At 38.8% G+C, this 20,863-nt stretch overlaps 2 protein-coding genes across 5 annotated transcripts; one reads left to right on the top strand and one right to left on the bottom strand.

Annotated features, from left to right (window-relative positions):
• The first annotated feature begins 1,722 nt into the window (after positions 1-1,722).
• On the top strand, positions 1,723-8,024 carry hsp90b1 (heat shock protein 90, beta (grp94), member 1). Its single transcript, XM_083528838.1, has 18 exons — positions 1,723-2,078; positions 2,615-2,717; positions 2,921-3,062; positions 3,163-3,279; positions 3,431-3,762; positions 3,984-4,095; positions 4,177-4,302; positions 4,406-4,522; positions 4,624-4,761; positions 4,852-4,929; positions 5,026-5,091; positions 5,509-5,778; positions 5,967-6,212; positions 6,437-6,573; positions 7,023-7,101; positions 7,286-7,441; positions 7,542-7,631; positions 7,717-8,024. Exons 1-18 carry the CDS (start codon positions 2,030-2,032, stop codon positions 7,741-7,743), a joined length of 2,385 nt encoding a protein of 794 aa, XP_083384964.1. The 5' UTR covers positions 1,723-2,029; the 3' UTR covers positions 7,744-8,024.
• A 900-nt stretch (positions 8,025-8,924) lies between these two features.
• glt8d2 (glycosyltransferase 8 domain containing 2) lies at positions 8,925-19,181 on the bottom strand. 4 transcript variants are annotated; one of them, XM_083528884.1, is made up of 12 exons: positions 19,072-19,181; positions 18,853-18,976; positions 16,978-17,034; positions 16,819-16,854; positions 12,110-12,205; positions 11,844-12,039; positions 11,648-11,765; positions 10,816-10,903; positions 10,541-10,653; positions 10,283-10,449; positions 9,766-9,878; positions 8,925-9,124 (listed from the first exon to the last, which is right to left on the bottom strand). In XM_083528884.1, exons 4-12 carry the CDS (start codon positions 16,835-16,837, stop codon positions 8,952-8,954), a joined length of 1,083 nt encoding a protein of 360 aa, XP_083385010.1. In that variant the 5' UTR covers positions 16,838-16,854; positions 16,978-17,034; positions 18,853-18,976; positions 19,072-19,181; the 3' UTR covers positions 8,925-8,951. The 4 variants fall into 4 exon arrangements, with proteins under 4 accessions (XP_083385010.1, XP_083385011.1, XP_083385012.1 ...); XM_083528885.1 differs by lacking the exon at positions 16,978-17,034; XM_083528886.1 differs by having other exon boundaries at positions 18,853-19,122.
• Between the last annotated feature and the right edge of the window lie 1,682 nt (positions 19,182-20,863).

Genomic DNA, 20,863 nt, shown 5'->3' with positions numbered 1-20,863 from the left:
TCCAAGACTGAATTTCTGCTCCGATGTGCAAGTAGTATGCTCAGAGAAAAGAGTCTCCAGGACTAATCCATAGAACAAATCGACCTAGCATCAACAGCGCAGGTCAGAGATGGTGATGGTGGAAAGATTCCCCCCTTAGCACCAGCAAGCACTATCTGACTATATCACTCTATCCAAGCATTGCTGCTGATTTTGTGCATCTGCCCTTTACCCTATCCACCATTTTTCCATCTTCAGCAAAACAATGTCAAAAAGCACACATTTACTTTAGTGGTTGAAATAATAAGATGTGGATCTGGCTTAAATGTGTAGTTCTAAAAGTATTTTTGGTTCTATTAGTGTGTTATATGATATGTTGTTCTTCCTCTTTCGGCTGCTCCCCTCAGGGGTCGCTACAGCAGGTCATCTTTCTCCATCATTCTATCCTCTGCCTTTCAAAACAACCACCTGAATGTCTTCTCTCACCACATCCATAAACCTATTCCTTTGTTTTCCTCTTTTCCTTCTTCCAGGCAACTCCATCCTCAGCTTTCTCCTACCGATACCCCATGTCCCTCATCTGTACATGTCCAAACCATCTCAATCAGGCCTCTCTCAGGTCTCTAAAACGTCCTACATGCACTGTCTCTCTAATAAACTCATTTCTAATGCTTTCCATGGTTGTTACTCCTAATGAAAATCTCAGCATCTTCAGCTCTGCTACCTTCAGCTCCACCTCCTGTCTTTCTACTCAATACCACCGTCTCTAAACCCATACATCGCAGGTCTCACCACAGGTCACTACAGATACTCTTCCCCACCCACTCCACACTGCCTGCACACTTTTCTTCACTTCTCTAACACACTCTCCATTACTTTGCACAGTATTTAAACTCATCCACCTTGTGTCAACGCTCGTCTCAACCTGCTCTCTACTTTTGCCACAAATCACAATATCAAAAAAACGATTTATAGACTAATAAACACAATTAATGCAGTCTGTTTTATAAATCAGCCATCGTAGTTTATGTAGATCAGCCACTGCATAAGTCTCTGTGTAGGTTATTACTATTACTACAAAAATTCAAATGCCTTTTAACGATATAAGGTTGTGGATTATATCGTAGGCATAATCATTTGTTATAAATAATAAATTGTTACCGTCTGACCAATCAGAATCAAGAATTGGCTCAATAAAGGAAACTTGTTTATTATATCAGTGTTGATAATTGTGTGTATTGTTCGTCATAGTTTATGTAGATCAGGCAGCATATTAGTCTCAGTGTAGGTTATTATTATAGGAAAGATGGTGTATGAGAAAAGATATGATTGTGACATATTGTGGGAAAACGTACATATCGTAGGAATACATTTTGTTATTGGTAATTTATGGACCCCATCTGATCAATCAGATTAGAGAATTGCCTAAATGAAGTCAATTTTCATTCATTTTTATATATATATATATATATATATATATATATATATATATATATATATATATATATATATATATATAGTCTTTTCCACTTCCTAAGTGCCAGCAGTTTATCCCTGATCAATTAAGATCTTTATGGCAGCAGCTGGATGTTAATGTGAAGAACACACATGAGATGTTCCAACCCCCAGAAATGGCGGATTTTTCAGAAATTAATCCGCCCACCATTCATTTCAGATCGGTTTTACACATTCACACCACCCCTTGTCAGGAAATAAAACCGCTCCCAGATCAGAAATGAAATCACACAGTCTAAGAGCAGCGTGTTTTTGACACACACCTGAGCCAATCCGGGGTAGCCACGATTTGACCACGTGAAATCAGACATGTAAGGCGGTGATTGGTCGAGCTTGGCTGAGGCTCGCTCTGTGATTGGTTAAGTGTTGTGCGTGGGGAACTGTGATTGGTCTGCTTCGCTCCCGCATCGCCTCTAAATCCGGAATATCATAAAGCCGACTTCTCTTTTTCTTGCAGCCGCAGTTTGAGTGTGTGTGGTGTAAGAAAGCATTAAACCAGTCCTGCTGTGTGCTACATCACCTTTCTGCTTCCAGAATGAAGCGGTTATGGATCTTGGGGCTTTTCTGTGCGCTTCTTGTCTTCTGTAAGTATCTTATTGTTTTTCATTTCCTTAATGGCGCTGGATTGAGCCTTGAACTTGACCATGCTTCATACAGGAGCCTCTGTGATCAGATAAATCCAAGCTCATGTGTGTGATATATAATATAATAAAGAATATGCACATGATATAAATGTAAATTATAGCACAAATATATTTTACATTTATCTTGTGGAAGCTGCAGGAAGTCTTCATTTGCATGTTCGTCTAGAAGTTTCTTCAGAAAGCCAGACTAGGAAGCAAACAGGAATCCTACACATCATTCTCTCGTTTTCTGCTTCAGAAAAAGAAAAAATTAAAATGTCGAAGGTTTTCTATCATTAGTGGTCCAGAGCTTCTTTGTTTAGCCCAATGAGTCCTTCTCGATGGGCCAAATTAGCTTGTTAGCTTGCTAACTCACTCTCTGGAGAATGGGGTGGGTGAGGAACCTGTGAGGAAACCTATGGCTTTGTTGTATCTTTCTGCTCCGGCTTGTTTTAGGCCTGGAGTTCCTGTATTTAATTTGTCTCCTTTTCTTTTAGCATCTGTTAAGGCAGAAGATGAGGTTGATGTTGATGGGGCAGTTGAGGAGGACCTGGGCAAGAGCAGAGATGGATCCAGGACGGATGATGAAGTCGTTCAGAGGTTAGTATCCTAGTTGTAATAAACCAAAGTTATGCTCAGCTAATTTAGTTTTTTATTTTACCCAAAACAAATTTTGCTCAAATATCTTTAAATCATCAGATTAAATAAGACTTTAACATCTGTATGAATTTTCTGGTTCAGCATCATCACCTGTGCCTCCTTCTTGGGATAAAAAGCTCATCTTTTACTTTGTGTTTCACCAGGGAGGAAGAAGCCATTCAACTCGATGGTCTAAATGCAGCACAGATTAAAGAACTTCGGGAGAAATCGGAAAAGTTTGTCTTCCAGGCAGAAGTGAACAGGATGATGAAGCTGATCATCAACTCTCTGTACAAGAACAAAGAGGTGAGGAAACGAGGCACATGCATCACTAGTCGATGCCTCTAATTTGCATGGAAGTAAACGTAATTTCCCTGCCTGTCTGTCTGTTATTCTTTTCCCGAAGATCTTTTTGAGGGAGCTGATCTCCAATGCTTCTGATGCCCTGGATAAGATCCGGTTAATGTCTCTCACCCATGAAGATGCACTTGCTGGGAATGAAGAGCTGACCGTTAAGATTAAGGTGTGTTTTGTGGACCATCTCGGCTGTAGGGCTTTCGGTACTGAAACCTGTGTGGAATCTGGTATTATTTTGCATTGCAAAGCGATCCAAATAGTAGGAGATTAGAATATGAAATGAAGTGTGACACCTGCCTTCAAATTTCTCTTTTCAGTCGGACAAGGAGAAGAACATGCTTCATATCACTGACACTGGCATTGGCATGACCAAAGAGGAGCTTGTGAAGAACCTGGGCACAATTGCCAAATCGGGTACCAGCGAGTTCCTCAGCAAGATGACTGAGATGCAGTCAGAAGGCCAGTCTACCTCAGAGCTGATTGGCCAGTTCGGAGTCGGGTTCTACTCCGCCTTCTTGGTGGCTGACAAGGTCATCGTCACATCCAAGCACAACAACGGCACACAGCACATCTGGGAGTCCGACTCGAACGAGTTTTCGGTTATCGAGGACCCACGAGGGGACACCCTGGGCAGAGGAACCACTATTACGTAAGTAGTGCAAAAAAACCCTGCTGTAATTATAAATACATATACATTCGTATTGTATTGGATCCAATGAGATTCAGGGGTTATTTTTGTTTTTTTATATATAAACTGTCTTAAGGAGCTGCAATGTCTTTATTTTCTTGTACAGATAGACAAGGAAAGAAGTGCATCGCCGTGACTGTAGTTTAAATGTAACGCTAACCCTTTACTTAATCTTTCATTAGTCTGGTCATGAAGGAAGAAGCCTCTGATTACCTTGAGCTGGAGACAATCAAGAACCTGGTGAGGAAGTATTCGCAGTTCATCAACTTCCCCATCTACGTGTGGAGCAGCAAGGTCAGACATCCTAAAGAAAGACAATATGACACAAACATTCTCATGATATTTACTGAGCTCATAGTCGAATTTTTGTTTCAGACGGAAACTGTGGAAGAGCCGATCGAGGAGGAGGACGCTGAGAAAGAGGCAGAGAAGGAGACGACTGAAGATGAGGCTGAGGTAGAGGAAGAGGAGGAGGATAAAGAGAAACCCAAGACCAAAAAGGTAAAAACATAAGGGATCACAAATGTATTCTTGCACAAAATTTCTAGCAAATGAACTTCTATAACAAGTCCTGTCCCTGTTTAATTTTTTTTTTAATGTTCAGGTGGAAAAGACAGTATGGGACTGGGAGCTGATGAATGACATCAAGCCTATATGGCAGAGGCCTGCTAAGGAGGTAGAGGAGGATGAGTACAAAGCTTTCTACAAGTCCTTCTCAAGGGTGAGTCTAATGTGAACAAATTTGAATATATGTATTTATTTATGTTTTGAGCAAGTGTCTCTTCCATCATCTTGGTTACAAATAAATACATCATTATGCAGGACAGTGAAGAGCCCCTGAGTCACATCCACTTCACAGCAGAGGGAGAAGTCACCTTCAAGTCAATCTTGTTTGTCCCTGCTGCAGCCCCCAGGGGTCTTTTTGACGAGTACGGCTCAAAGAAGAACGATTTCATTAAGGTAACAAATTAATAGTAACTCGCCATATAGGGTTAAAGATGAAATGCAAACTTTGCGACTCGCTGACATGAAACATTTCTCCTTTTACAGCTGTTTGTACGCAGAGTCTTTATCACAGACGACTTCCATGATATGATGCCCAAATATCTGAACTTCATCAAGGGTGTGGTGAGTGCTCTTAAACCAGCATTATAAATCACTAGATTTAAACTTGAATAACGAAGTGCTTTATGTCAAGTTTAAATTTCTGATTTCTACTCTCAGGTGGATTCTGATGATCTTCCTCTGAACGTTTCCAGAGAGACTCTGCAGCAGCACAAGCTGCTGAAGGTGAGAATCATTGATTCTAGAGCTGTCAGGGTGCAGGATTTACAAGATTAATTTTTATTATTAGAAACTGTTATATTCACCAATCAGGCATAACGTTATAATGTCATTGACAGGTGAATTAAATAACACTATCTCTTCATCATGGCACACATTAGTGGGTGGAATTTTTATTAGGTAGCATGTGAACATTGTCATAAAATTTGACGTGTTAGAAGCAGAAAAAATGGGCAAGTGTTAGGATTTGCGCAAGTTTGACCAATTGTGAAGGCTAGACGACTGGGTCAGAGCATCTCCAAAACTGCAGCTCTTGTGGGGTGTTTTCTCGGTCTGCAGTGGTCCAACAAAAATCAAAAGGGACAGTGGTCAGTACTGCTCTTGTTAGAATGACACTCAATTGAAAGTGTTCCTCCTTTTCAGGTCATCCGCAAAAAGCTGGTCCGCAAAACTTTGGACATGATCAAGAAAATCGCAGAGGAGCAGTACACCGACAAGTTCTGGAAGGAATTTGGTACCAACATCAAGCTGGGAGTGATCGAGGACCACTCAAACCGAACCAGACTGGCCAAGCTGCTTCGCTTCCAGACTTCCCACAGTGAATCAGGAGTCTCCAGTCTGGAGCAGTATGTAGAGAGGATGAAGGAGAAGCAAGACAAGATCTACTTTATGGCAGGAACCAACAGAAAGGAGGTGGGAACATGGATGTGCTGTTAAGTCAGTAAACAAGTGGCATTAGTATACTGCTGCAGAAATGATTCCCTTTGTTTTATTTATTTTTTTTTTTTTTATTAATGTAAGTAAATTTCTGAAAAATGTAGACCTTCAAAAATAAATAAGTTGTACATTTCATCAATAAGTTTTTTGAATTTTCTTTTTAGGCCGAGTCCTCTCCTTTTGTGGAGAAGCTGCTGAAGAAGGGATACGAGGTCATCTACCTGACTGAGCCAGTGGACGAGTACTGCATCCAGGCACTGCCCGAATTTGATGGCAAGCGATTCCAGAACGTGGCCAAGGAAGGAGTCAAATTCGATGAGAGCGAGAAGGCCAAGGAGACACGGGAAGCCCTTGAGAAGGAGTTTGAACCCCTTACCACATGGTTGAAGGACAAGTCCCTGAAAGACAAGGTACTGTCCCTGATTCTTTTTATATAGCACAGTGATTTATATTTATATACACTGTGTGTGTGATATACATTTTACAGTGATTTGTAAATATGTGGATTTACAGATTAGGAATTATTTATTTTTAATTCCTTTTGTGAAAGTAGGAGTTTAGGAAAGATGTTTATTAGACTTGAATGCATAATCATGCTTTTTTTTTTTTTTTTCTTCTTCACTCTCCCTTGTAGATTGAGAAAGCCGTGTTGTCCCAGAGACTGACCAATTCTCCCTGTGCTCTGGTGGCCAGTCAGTATGGTTGGTCTGGAAACATGGAGAGGATCATGAAGGCTCAGGCCTATCAGACGGGAAAAGACATTTCCACAAAGTAGGTATATTAAAAATTAGTAGGTATTACTCCTAAGTGTTAAATTCTCAATTCTGATTGGTCCACTTTAGCACTATTTTTCTCTATTTCCATTTCTGTCATTTGGCAGACGCCCTTATCCAGAGCGACTTGGTTATCTCAGTTAAACAGCTAAGCAATTGATGTTAAGGGCCTCGCTCAAGGACCCAGCATTGGCAGCTTGCCCTTAAGTGGTAACAACTGAAGGTGGTAGCTTTAAGCTTAAGGCATTAGACTTTGGATCTGAAGGGCATGAGTTCAAATCCCAGCTGCCACTCCTGGGCCCCTGAGCCAAGGCCCTTAACCTCATAGCTGCTTAGTTGTATGAAAGGAAAATTGGAACATATGCTTGATTGCACCCGAATAATTTTAATTGTTCTATTTAACTTGACTATTATCCAGTGTATAATTTTTTTCAATTTTTTTTCCAGCTATTACGCAAGCCAGAAGAAAACTTTAGAAATCAACCCCAAACACCCCCTCATTAAAGAAATGCTGAAGAGAGTAACTGTAAGTGTGACTTATTTGCGATCTGATTCATTTTCTGCTGAAGGAATTTGCACATTTTGAGGCTATTAAATACCAGAGGCTGAATTAGTTTTGAATAAGGAATTGAATAAATACAACACACACAGGCAGTGTAAATCTCTTCTACTCTGTGACAGTCCTGATTTTTATCTGTGGACGTTTACAGGCTAGTGAGGAAGACCAGACCGCCTCGGACCTGGCAGTGGTTTTGTTTGAGACTGCCACCCTGCGCTCAGGCTACCAGTTGGCCGACACCAAAGCCTACGGAGACAGGATAGAACGCATGCTCAGGCTTAGCATGAATGTTGACCTGGAAGAACAGGTGAGTACAACATGCATGTACAGACCAGTTCTCCACATTTCATACATTACACACCTGGCATTTCTTCTTTTATAATTATCCATGTTATTTGTGTGCTTAGGTTGAGGAAGAGCCAGAAGAGGAGCCTGAGGAACCCGAAGAGGAAGCTGAGGATGAGGAAGAGGTGCAGGCAGATGATTCAGAAGATACGGTGAGGTTTTTTTTTTTTTTTGTGTTAAAGCAATAAAGTTTGTGTAGCTGTGGATAGTCAACTAATCATTGTGTTTGTGTTCCAGGAAACCACAGAGAAGGACGAGCTGTGAGTGATTAGGAACCAGCAGAGGGGTTTTTGACAGGGTGAAGGATCAGACGAGGGGGAGGGTCTAAAGGCAGACAGGGTGGAGACCGGATCCTGAGTGGATGCTTTGTCTGTCAGAGCTTTGTGGGGTTGGGTAATGGGTTTTTTAAGGAGCTGCTTTGTGTTTGGATTTTTTTTTTTTTTTTTTTTACATTCCTCATGACTGTAAATTTGTTAATATTTAACTGACCCGGTTATGGAGTGTTGAATTCCTGTCATGTGAACCATTAAATGTTTTCAAAAACATTTTTTTTTTCTATTTTTCAAATTTAAATGCTCAGGGGGCTGTAGAGTGCAGGTCTTAGACATGGACTATTTATGCTAGGTTTTATTGGAGCAACCTTGGCCTAATACTGTAGTAATGGAGTTGTAAAAGGTTCTAAAGACATGTTGTGTTGGTAGAGATGCTCCTGAATAAACAGGTGTTTCCTGACTAACGATGAGGAGTTCCCATGATCTCAGTATGAACTTGGGAGTTCTAGTTAGTTCTGGAGGAGATGATTCATGTGACTGGTCTGACACATGCATAAATACGTTTGAGGCAGTTATGTTTAGCACCCTCTACTGCCTGTGAAGTGAACTACATAGAAATGACACAATTAAAACTAGTGATTTATTTATTCAGAATATTTTGCACTTTAAGTATTCAAGGCACAAATTATACACCACAGAAATGAATGCATGCTTCCATTTAAAGCCAGATAATTGAAGGGATCAGTTTATGATTCAGTTACTTGCAAAACTGCAAACAGTACAGTTATAGACTTTGACAATGAACATTTCAAAGTAAGTGGTGTGAATGGTCATGCTGATGGATCTTGTGTGTATTGTACCTTCCTGACTTTCTAATTTGGAATTCCATGTCTAAAATCTTTAGTTATGTGCTCTAGTCAAACACACCATCACAAGATGGCATTTAAGAAACCGAGGTGGTGTTCAGCAGCTGTATTCTGGCTGAGGCTTATTTCTAGGCCAGAAAATTAAGAACCTACTCAAATTTGCTGCATGACACTTTTTAAAGCTGTCCTACAAAATATGATTCTAGGTCTAGAGGGATTTCTGAATCTCACATATGATGAACTCACATGCTGTGTAGCAGAAGTTCCTTAACTTGGACTGAATTTAGTTTAGTTTAAATAGTAGAACTGTCTTTTTTTGTTTGTTTTTGGTTTTTCACGTTTCGGGCCGCACCAATACAAATTTTCCAGATGGGTCAGGAATAAACCATTTCTCCCAGAAGTCAGCGTGAACACCGGGGTAGTCCCAGGGTTTATAGCGACCGTTCCAGTGAAGCAGTTTCGCCTCTTGGAGTACAGAATGGGGATAATGAGTATCAGGACTCCAACCTGTGCAGGATAATAGGAAATAAAGGTGTTTTAAGCTATGAATTAAAAGTAGAACTTTTACATTTAGAAATCTTAATGAGGTATTTTCTTATCACAGTGCTCTTAAACGCTCAATTCTGATTGGTCAGGAGTGATTGTATTTCTATAACAGCAGTTCTGAGTTCTGGCTGTGAGGCAAATCTCAGATTAATATTAAAGCATTCAGGTTGCCTCAAACCACCTCATCTTGGATTGATCACCTGTATGAGCACACCCTGAGTGTTTTATTTTCTATATACTATCGTTTAAACTGAAATTGAAACAATTCCACTTCATCAATGTCATGGGAAATTGCAGCGTCAAACATTATTTTTCAGTCTACTTATTACTTATTATTCTTGCCTGCATTTCATCCTGTATCTTATCCTCTAAACAATCATTGCACAGTTATACAGCATATTACTATACAGTATATACCATATCTTATTACCTATTGCACCTTCTGTACCTGAATCACTCTCACTCCTGTATATATGGACCCCATACCCTTATTTAACATCATAGAATTACCGGGAGCCCAGGATACATCAATGCAGTTCATGGAACTACTGAAAGACTGTGAGAAATTACTGTGGTCTAAATGAGTAGGTGATTTGAATTACCCAGGTGTCTGACGTGCCACTTAGGGTCGATTGTTGTATATTTGTTGTGGAACACTATGAGTATAGGAGGAGTGGCGACGCCACCTGCCATGGCACTGCTGTACAGGTTTTCCCTACAAAACCAAAAAGGAAAAAAATTCATGTTAATAATTTTTAGAAGCTGATATCAGGGCAAAAATTAAAGTCATGGTACAATTAACTGAGGTTAGATTGCATAGCATTATATTTTTTCCATTGCATTGCATCGCACTGCATCGTAATAGGGGTGAATCTTATCGCATCGCATCGGTAGCTGCTTCATATGTATCTTTAATGTTGCGTATCGTTGGCTATGTATTGAGATGTGAATCGCATCAGCTTCAGTTATGACATAACTGACATCCCTAATATCAAGCAGACCTGTTCTTTTTTTGGTGACATTCAATAGTGTGATTGTAAATTATTATATGTTAAATAGATTTTAAAGTACAGTGACAGAAGTCTGGGTTCTTCTGGAGGACAAAAAAAAAAGCCTCACTTAAAGTTTTCGCTCATCCATTCCTCCAGCTGCATGGTGATCTTCTGCTTCTTCCACTCGTCAATATCAGCTACAAACACGCCAGGGTTAAAGGAGCAGTCATTAGGGTTAATGCCCAACTTCTGGACTGCCTGCTTTCGATAGTCCAGGAAACCCATGTAGGATGTCTGGCATAGACACAGAGACCAATCAAAAAAAATAATTATTTTATTAATCGTGTAAAATTTGATCATAATCTACAGAAAAGCAGGTACACACTTGCAGGCCGACACTGCGCACCATCTCGTGTGTATCAGGCAGGTCGCAGTCTGACGCAAATGCCGCTGCATGTCCAGGCTGCAGCTTTATTCTGTACAGCTCCTGGATATCTCCTGTGGGTTTCACTCATGAAACTAATGCATGGTAGTTTTTATCTCTTTCACACACACTCTCACATACCCCAGATAACCGTTTACGCATATCTTCCTGCAACTATTTGATCAGTTTAATGTTAATATATGACTTGAGGTGAGTCAAATGACAAACAGTCCTACCTTGAACAATGATGTCATCGTCCAGGTAAATGATCCTCTTATGATTGCTGATAGCAAGCAGGGGTATGTAGAACCTTACAAAGTTCAGCTGCAACACACACAAGAAACATCATTTTATCGTATTGGTTCACTTTGTAGGACTGTACGTCTGCCTTAATGTTGATTTTACTTCAAGCTACTAAAGACTTTCCTGAAGGCATGTTTGCTACATATTCTGTAGTTTAGATATTTTCAAAAGTGATGTGGACGTGTAAACAGAAGACCAATGAGCTACGACTTGTGTAATCACCTGACACAACTGTAAGCAATGAATCTACAGACTGCGCTGAAAAGAAATCAGCCCCAGCAGGGCTTCTTAATACCATTGTCACGAACAAAGTCACGAATAAAGTCAATTACGCTTTATTTGGCTTAGTACACGAAGCAGGAGCTTCCTGAGAAGCAAACACCGGAAAACAGGTAGGGTACAGAGCATAGGAAGTCCAGGGATGATCTATAGTGCAAACTGTAGATCGGACGGTGAGCGAGTGGGAACGGGGGGCCTTATAAAGGGGAGTCTAGACTGGAAACAGGTGTGGGTGATTAGTAGAAAGGAGAGACTGAGCGAGTGTGCCCGAGTGCAGGAGGTTTCTTTATTCTACAAAAATAATCCATCCTAAGGTTCCACCTCAACCAGAAGTTTTTTCCTTTCAGAGTGGGTTTCATGTAAAAACCACATCCCCAAACCACTAAATGTGTTTTTTTATAAAGTCTATTTATTAAGTTTAATCATCTATTAAGTCAATTTATTACATAGAATTTGTAAAAGTCTTGTTTACAAAGCAGCACTTACAGGATGAAGGAGATCTGGTCTGGAGGAATCTGGTTTCACTTTGCCTCTCAGCACCATGGGATTAAACTCCAGAATCTTATATTTGATGTGCTTCAGTTTGGTTCTTTTGATGTACTGCCTGTTCAAAGAAAAAGAAAGGAATCAGTATTACATCATGATTCTAATGAACTCGGTGGTCTGTTATAATATGATGCACCTTGTCAGCTTGATAGCATCTCTCAGGGTCACAATGTAGAATAGCACGCTGGCCCGTGTGTTGCTATACACACTGTTGATTGTTGCCATGGCAGCTCCGAGACGATCCTCTGCCGCACAGATCAACACGGGAATATCCAAATCCGTCTCAAGTGCACTGGCCACAGTTCGGTTTGGTACCCTGCTGTCAGTGAGCTCTGCAACATGAGAACACGTGTGAACGACAGCTCCTCACTTCCTGCTTAATACACAGAGTTTTATACGCACCCGAGTGTTTTTCTGGCTGATGTGCTTTGCTGTACAATTTGCTGTACAGCAGAACCAGGACCATCAGAATGATTAAGATGGAGAGCACTCGGTTAACTGGAACACAGACGGCAAACACTTGTGATGAAAAATGGAAAAAAAATATATAGACACAAACAAGGTGGTATCAAAACATTTCAAGGCAAGCTCTGTTTACAAGAAAGTACTTTATGTATCTATGTTTATACATGATCACTTTTAAAATAGTCCCCTTGCACAGCAATACAGTGCTCCCAGCATTGCTGCCACTTCTGGGATGTGACCTGGAAGTCTTATCAAAGCAAGTGAAGTTCTCCGACGATCATCATGCACAAGTTGCCGGAGGGTTTTGACATTTTTGGGGGTGGAGCTTCAAATGTCACGTCAAACGTCTTCATGGCAGATTTGCCCAGTTTCACACATAATTTCACGTTTGCTTTTTGTTCTAACTTGCTGTCCGTAACGAAATCGCAGGCGTGATAGAACCAGTTAACACCATTAGTCTCGAAACTTTTTAATACTATTTATACACATATATGCTGTATATACTACATCAAAGTTGAACATGTTGTAGTTTGGAAATGTCCAGAGGAGGGACATGGGGTATATCGGTAGTAGAATGCTGAGGATGGAATCACCAGGCAGGAAAAAAAGAGGAAGGCCAAGAAGGAGATTTATGGATGTGGTGAGGGAAGAAATACAGGTGGTTATACTGCGATACTGAATCCTTGATTCTAATTGGTCAGAAAGGGGGTGAATATATATATATATATATATATATATATATATATATATATATATATATATATATATATATATATATATATATATATATATATATATATATATATATATATATATATATATATATATATATATATATATATATATATATATATATATATATATATATAATTTTTTTTTTTTTTTTTTTCATTATAATGCATTCTTGTTTCTATCATAACAACATGAGGGTATATCTGTTTTGAACTGGTATAATAGGAAGTAGAAACAGGAATTGACTTGTTTAAATGACTTTGTAATTTAATACAACTATAAAAGGATCAAGAAAACCCCAGAATATATCTATAACGGCACACCCTGTAGATTCAATCCTTTTCAAGAAGTTTGCGCAGACGGTGTTATAGAGCACAGACACTAGAGGTCACTAAAAAACAACTTATCCAGAATTATAATCTTAAACCTACTCTTTTTATCTAAAAATTAGCATTTTAAAGTAAAGAGAAATGCATTATCAAAACAACTATTTTATGTAGCCTAGCTAATGACGGTATTTGGTTTCAACAAGTGGCCATGGCTAAATAATAAGAATAATAAGAAAACTGGTCCAGATGACCTTTCGTATTTTAATATTCTTTTATTTCTAAATTTAGCCTGAGGCCTCCAAATGTCTAGAACCGTCTTTGAATAGTCAAGTCAAGTCAAGTTTATTATTATAGCACTTTTCACAACAGACATTGTCTCAAAGCAGCTTTACAGAATTTAAGAGTTATTGTGAGCGATGTTTATTTATCCCTGATGAGCAGCCATGGCAACTGTGGCAAGAAAAAACTCCCTTAGATGTTATGAGGAAGAAACATTGGGAGGAACCAGATACAAAAAAGAATCATCCTAATTTGAGTGACAGCAAGAGTGTGATCATAGTTTTTAAGCAATACAGAACACTGGAGAGTGAAGACTAACATGAGCACTGGAGTGTAAGATTATGAGTAATGATTCTTTGACAGTCTTATACAATCATTTGAGATTATGGAACCAGGAGCTACTCATAAAACAGCTCAACATTTGAGATCATCAATAATCCGACACCAGCTTCTCTATGTCAGAGCCTTTAGAAGAGTTCCAATGTTCAAACTCCACATGAGGTGGAATCCAAATGGTGCTGGTACCTCGTATATATCATATGTAAAATATCCAACTTTTTTAGTTTGTGAATTTGTTTTACAAAAAAACCCATCTTCAATAATTATTTTTTACTACTTTGTTTATTCTTTTTGCCCAAATAACCATGCTGAGTTTTTTATTAGAACTCATAATCCCAGAATAAAATAAGATAATCCTGTAAAATAAATAAAGTCTCTGTCTGCTTCAGTATTTGCTTATTGTGTTTTATGATTCTCATGGTTAGTTCAATCCCCTGGATTTCAGTGGATTTGAATACTGAGGAAAATAAGTGCAGTTGGTGGTGGGAATCTGGGCTTTTTTCTGTCTGTGTCTGTCTCTCTCTCTCTCTCTCTTTCTTCTCTCTTCTCTCTCTCTCTCTCTCTCTCTCTCTCTCTCTCTCTCTCTCTCTCTCTCTCTAGTAAATCGGAGGTACAAGAACCACAAGATTTCTAATATTCCTACTGTAATTTTAAAAACATGGCCTTTGGGCAGTGGTAGGCCATCAGGGTCAGCCTTCTCTGCTGTCATAAACATGATCAGAATCAATGACTAAAGTTTATATTTTTTATAAATTATTTCCAATAGTCTATTCTCCTAATCTCATAGCTTTTCTCCTTTCCCATATCCACTAATTTTTCAGCCATCCTGTTTTGCCAGGGTCAAAGAAATCTCACTGTATGAGATGTCTGTGTGTGATGCAGTGCTCTGGTTTACTGTGTTTCTGTATAATATCGATGGTCTTTATAGCCATGGCATCATAATGATGGCTTTTAGAGGTGGACTGATTTAGGTAGGATGCTAATGAGGGTCTAAGTGTGAAATCTATGGCCCTACACTGTTTTTGGATTCTGTGTTTAATGTTGGGTGATTTGGTCAAAACTGACATCTAACAGACAGTTGTTTTTTTCTATCTATTGTAATAAGACAAAGAGTCCAAGTAGTACTGTTTCTACAGGAAAAGTATCACATAGCAGTGTTTTATAGGAGATGCGAGCAACTTTCTGCTGATTTGAGATACAATCCCTTCACACAGCTGAGAGTGTGAATCCAGGAGAACCTCTCTCACGCTCTCTCTGGCACTCCTAGGGTTTCACCCCCGGTGCAGAACATAAACTTTTGAGGTAATGCTGCACAAAATGTACTAAACTCTTCTAAAGACGCACCGAAAATTTGATGACACATCCCTCGGTGCGTAAAGACGCACCGAGGGATGTGTAATCGAGTTTTCAGTCTCCAGCATTGTTGCGTCACTTTTTTTAATGAGAGAGAATCACATTTCAAAACATTATACTGCAAAACAAACACTAAGTTTTCGTTTCGAGTTTACAGGAGAGAGTTGGACTTGCACACAAAATCTACTTTCTTTTCTGATGGTTACCTCATTCGTGTTACAACAGCCAAGTGTGTCTCAGTACACACACACACACACACACACACACACACACACACACACACACACACACACACACACACTAGATGTACAATGCCAGCTCTGTGAGTAGTATAAGTTCACGTCAGAGCACAGAAAGATCCCTGGCTCACTATTGCTGTGTTTTACAGTCTCACTATATCTCATGTTCTGCATGTTGAACCAGAAGCCTAGCCTGAGCTGGACTCGATTCAGAGACTGACTGCAGAACCAAAGAACATCTGATCAACTACTTTTTTGCAATGATTCTCAAAATCTTGCTGCACTGATCAATTCTCATATCAGATTGCTTTGAAAGTTGTTGATCATTTAGTATAGCGTGGAGAGAGAGAGAGGGGGGGGGGGAGAAAGCAGTGGTGGACAGTAAGGAAGTAAATATGATTTGTTACTGTAAATAAGTACATTTTTTGTGAATTTGTACTTTACTGAAGTATTTCCATTTGGGGAGACTTTTACTTTAACTTCACTACATTTCAAAGTCAAATATCTCACTTTCTACTCGAACGTAACTGGGCAAAAACACAGCGATCCACCAATCAGGCTCGAGCGCACGCTCTGTTTTGAACTTGTTCTGATTGGCGCTTGGTGGTTTCTACTGATCACATACAATCACATACAATTCAGCATCAGTTCAACAGCAAGCAGAACATTTAGAGAGGAATAAATGATGGAAGAATCTCCTGACTCGAACTCGCCACAACACACGTGGCCATTTGCACAATTTTTTGAAGTTGTTGAAAAGAAGGTTTTGGGCTCATGATCATTGGTATAGAAATCAATCAGTGTTTGACTCATTAATATCAATTTATTAATAGATCAGTGTGCTGAGAGTCACATTAGAGTCTTTTCACATACACTGAGTTGAAAAAGCGAAAATGATAATAGGAACATTATTAACCATAATAAATCATAGTACAGTACTTTGGATACTTAAGGACATTTGAAGGCAAATACTTTTGTACTTCTAATCAGGTGAAAGTTTAAAGGCTGCACTTTTACTTTTACTGGAGTCATATTTCACCTGCTGTATCTCTACTTTAACTCAAGTACATGGTTTGTGTAATTCATCCATCAAGAGAGAGAGAAAGAAAGCGAGAGAGAGAAAGAGAGAGACTAGCTGTCTAAGTGATAACATTAGATACTAAGATAAATTTTTTTTATTGAAACAAAAATATGGTAACTGCTGTATTTATGATCATATAATAACACTTTGGGTATGCTGTTATAGAAATATTCTTTGAGGTGTTAAAAGCAACTCTGCATCCTGATTTTGATCCTATAATGTTGCTCCTTTGAGTGTTTAACAGTTTGAGAACATTATATACAGTCTAGTTAACAACGCTTATACTGTACTTACCTTTCTTCAGCATTGCCATATTCTTTTCTTACACATCTGCACAGAGAACAAAAAAACCATAAAAAAAAGACCCCTGACCAATTCTAATTCAGTGAGCATGTAGTAATTTATTGTCCTAACCTGCATGTGATGTAAGAGGAACTGTTAGTAAAACTCCACCAGAGACACATCCAGCATCCATTTTCAGCAGACCCTGACGTTAAGCCCGCCGAGTCCCTGCACACATGTGGAACCGGTTTTTAAATGGGTTTCATGCTTTTTCCTGCCTGACAGCATTTCTTTTTTTCATGCACAAGTATCTCTGGTTTACAAATAACCGTTCCAGCTCCACTCCCACTCACGGTCTTTTTTACTGGGTAGGAGCTTATCTGTACTGAGACGTTTCTGAGGCAGACGACTCTTTTCCAACTTCTCCAAACAAAACTGCAATTTTCTGACAATAAAAGAGCTTAACGAAAGGCTGAACTGAAATCGAAGGGTTTCAGATGTGAGAATTATTCTACAGATTGAAGAAAAAAATTTATATAATTGTTCTTTTGTAGAAGGACAGAATTTGAACTGAGTCCAAAAAACTCAGCCAACATCAACATGCATCCATTTTCTTCTGCAGGACTCAGAGTTTCAGACTGGGTTTCTGCATGGTCATGTTTCAGAGTGAAGTCTTACATTATTTTTAAGACACTGCATAGTTGTAAGCCAGCTTCAGAAGAGGCTTCTGGGACGACGGCCTGCAAACTGACTTGTTGCAGTGAGTGACGAATGGTCCGATCACTGACAAGCTGACAGTTCTAATTCTCAAACCCTCAGAATCTTTATCATTAAAATTTTACTAAAATGACCAAGTTTTAACTGCTCTAACACAAGATACACAAATGTGTATGGTTTTGTCAAGCAGGCAAACACATTAACATGATGAATAAATGTGAAACATGTGGCTTTGCCTGGTTACAGGATATACAGCTGTTATCACTTAGGGTGTACTCATTTTTGTTGACAGCTGTTTAGACAATAAAGGCTGCATGTTGAATCATTTTTAGGGGACAGTAAATCTGTACTGCTGTACAAGCTTCATATTGAGTACTCTAAAATATAGCATTTTCATTTCAGCAAAAGTTTCATTTTCAGAGTTTTTTTCATTTACAGAAATTTCTAGAATTCTGTTTTCACTTTGCCATTATGGGGTGTATAGAGTTTGAATATAAATCTGTTGCAGCCGATTAATAACCTTTGATTTATTCCAGGTTATATTTTTTTTAGATATGATTTACAGAGGTATATATTGCTTCTAAAAATTTTGTTTTCTATCTATCTATCTATCTATCTATCTATCTATCTATCTATCTATCTATCTATCTATCTATCTGTCTGCCTGTATGTCTGTCTGTCTGTCTGTCTGTCTATATGTCTGTCTGTCTGTCTGTCTGCCTGCCTGCCTGTCTGTCTGTCTGTCTGCCTGTCTGTCTATATGTCTGCCTGCCTGTCTGTGTCATTTTTCCTTCCATCCACATTTACCCTTTCTTTCCTATTCTCTCACTTTTTTTTTTAAATATAATTATGCGTTTTTACGGATTTAATGATTCCCTCTAACCCTTCCTTCCTTCCTTCCTTCCTTCCGTCCCTTGTTCAGAGATCCCAGACCTCACCTGGAATGATCTTTATATACTATTCCAGATTCAGTACTCTGATCTGAATTTTTTTTTTTAGTATGCTAGTATGAGATTTCCGACTTCAGCAAACAAGTTGAAAATACGACTTTATTCACTCTATATTCCTTTCATTTCCGGCTGTCCAAGTACATTCCCAAAGTAATTCCCAGTCTTACAAGCAAAAAAAAGGGAAATGATCACAATTACTGAGTATGTTTGCAGAAAAGGTTTATCTTCCATTGTTGCTCTAAAGCGGAATAAACCCGTTATAGTCAATAGATATGAATGGATCTGTGGCCCAGAAAGCGCTCGGTGTTATTAACGTTAATAACCTCCAGCATGAAAATAAAATGTTTTAAAGGAAATGCCTCTTGTTTCTCAAACTCACCCCTGGAGACGTGTCAGCACACTTCTGCCCTGTAATCGCGCATCCAGTTGTGCAGAATTTCGCAAGGCGCGCGGCGCAACCGATTCCAGCTGTTAGTGATTTTCCGTGTACGGATGTGCGCTGTCTTGTTCGGCGAGATAGTGCAGCTGAACATTTGATTTCGTACAATAAATGGAAATGATCGGACTCTTGAGATTTAGAGAACTGCAACATACATACCACTGTCTATATTCTTCAACTCAGTCTAGAATTATTGGCACCCTTTATGAATCCTAGGTTCTTCCTAAAGTTGGATAGAGGAGTCGGGGTACATGCCTTCTTCATATCTCCTAATCTCTCTCTTTTCATCGGGTACAAAGACACTTTGGATGAAATGCTAGTTTATCCTATGGACCGCGAACACTTGTTTACACTTGCAGCATGCTTTTGGGAAGTTGGAGAAAACTTGAGTTCCAGGAGGAAACCTTACGATTGATAGATCACAGTGAGGTTTTCAACAAGTCTTAAAATTCTAGTTATTTTGGAATCATGGTTTAATCATTACCTTGTTAAAATCCACAGAAGCTTCAGAGAAGAAGGAACCACATTCTAAACAGAATGTACCATACAATATATCTTGAGAGGGATTTATGGACCAGTAGATACCAAATAAGCTAAAAAGCATCTTTAATTATAGTATATATTGTACAGTAATGAATCTCTTTTCTTGAATATATTCGATTACAGCATTAATTCAGATTAATACGAATGATGATCACTGGGTTACTTTCTCATCCTTGTCAGTGATGTGATATACCATCAAGAGCTCATAACTCAAATTATTCATAAAAAAAAAAAAAAAAAAAAAACGAAGGTATAAAAATGAAACTTGTGCACTAGTAATAACTTCACTGAATATAGACGATGTACATCTTCCCTGCAGGATGCAGACTAAAGGTATGCAGAATATGACCCCTGAATTGTACCACAAACAAGCAAAAAGAAAAGGGTTCAAGGTTTTTATTTCTAGAAGATAAGACTTGATTTTAAAATTCTGAAACCCTCAGAACTGGCTAAAAAGTAAAAAAAGTATTTCCACTCCACGTGCGCTATTACAATATTTAGTCTTGACGTGGTCTTTACACACCACCAATATGATCAGATGAAAAAAGGTTGCTCACAAACTGGAAGAATAAAGGGCTCAAGGCAAACCATTGAGACAATTTACTGACATTCTGAATGTTATTTATGTACATTAACAGAATCAAAAACATGTAAAAGAGTTAAATATGAATATACACATTGCACAGTGTATAGTGCAAATAGCAGTACAACACTGATATGACAATCATGTCATAAAGGGTCACAATAATTGGCCATCAAAAAAAAAAATTATAAAAAAACTAAACAAAATTCAACATATTGGTAAAAAATTCTCCTCAACCCATTCTCTTTAAAAGCTAGAACTCTTATAACTCTTATCATATTACAAATGATAAATTAGTGTAAAATGGAGACATGGGAAACCCAGAATCTTATTTAAAAACATATTCCAATGAATGAACAACAGGTAAGATTGCATCTGTATTCCAGACTGAAGTGGCAAAAAAAATGCTTGGAAAAGATGAACATTACAACAATGTAAAAAAAAAAAAAGGGAAAGCAATGCACTCCAGACGTCAGCATTCCTGCAGAGAGGTCAATAAGAGGAAGGTATTTTACCGTCTAGACGCCAACAGCAGTACTTACTGCGTATTTCTTTATACACGATACGGACAAAAGTTTGTGGACACCTGACCATGTCATTCCATATTTAGACCTTTTGCTGTTCTAACAACCTCCACTAACCACAGGTGTGTTAGTAAAGTCAGCTATTGATGTAGGTGGGGTGAGGAGGCCTGGGGTGCAATCAGAGTATAGCAGGTCACTTAAGATCTTCCACTCCAACCCATGTAAACCAGATATATTAATGGTGCAGGCTTTGTACAATTATACAATTGTAACGAGGTGGAATTAAAATCAAGATCAGTTG

This window comes from Silurus aristotelis (genome assembly GCF_946808225.1).
Source record: "Silurus aristotelis genome assembly, chromosome: 24".
Taxonomy (NCBI): domain Eukaryota; kingdom Metazoa; phylum Chordata; class Actinopteri; order Siluriformes; family Siluridae; genus Silurus; species Silurus aristotelis.
Note: the sequence above shows the minus strand (reverse complement) of the source record. Positions and strands in the feature narration are given on the sequence as shown.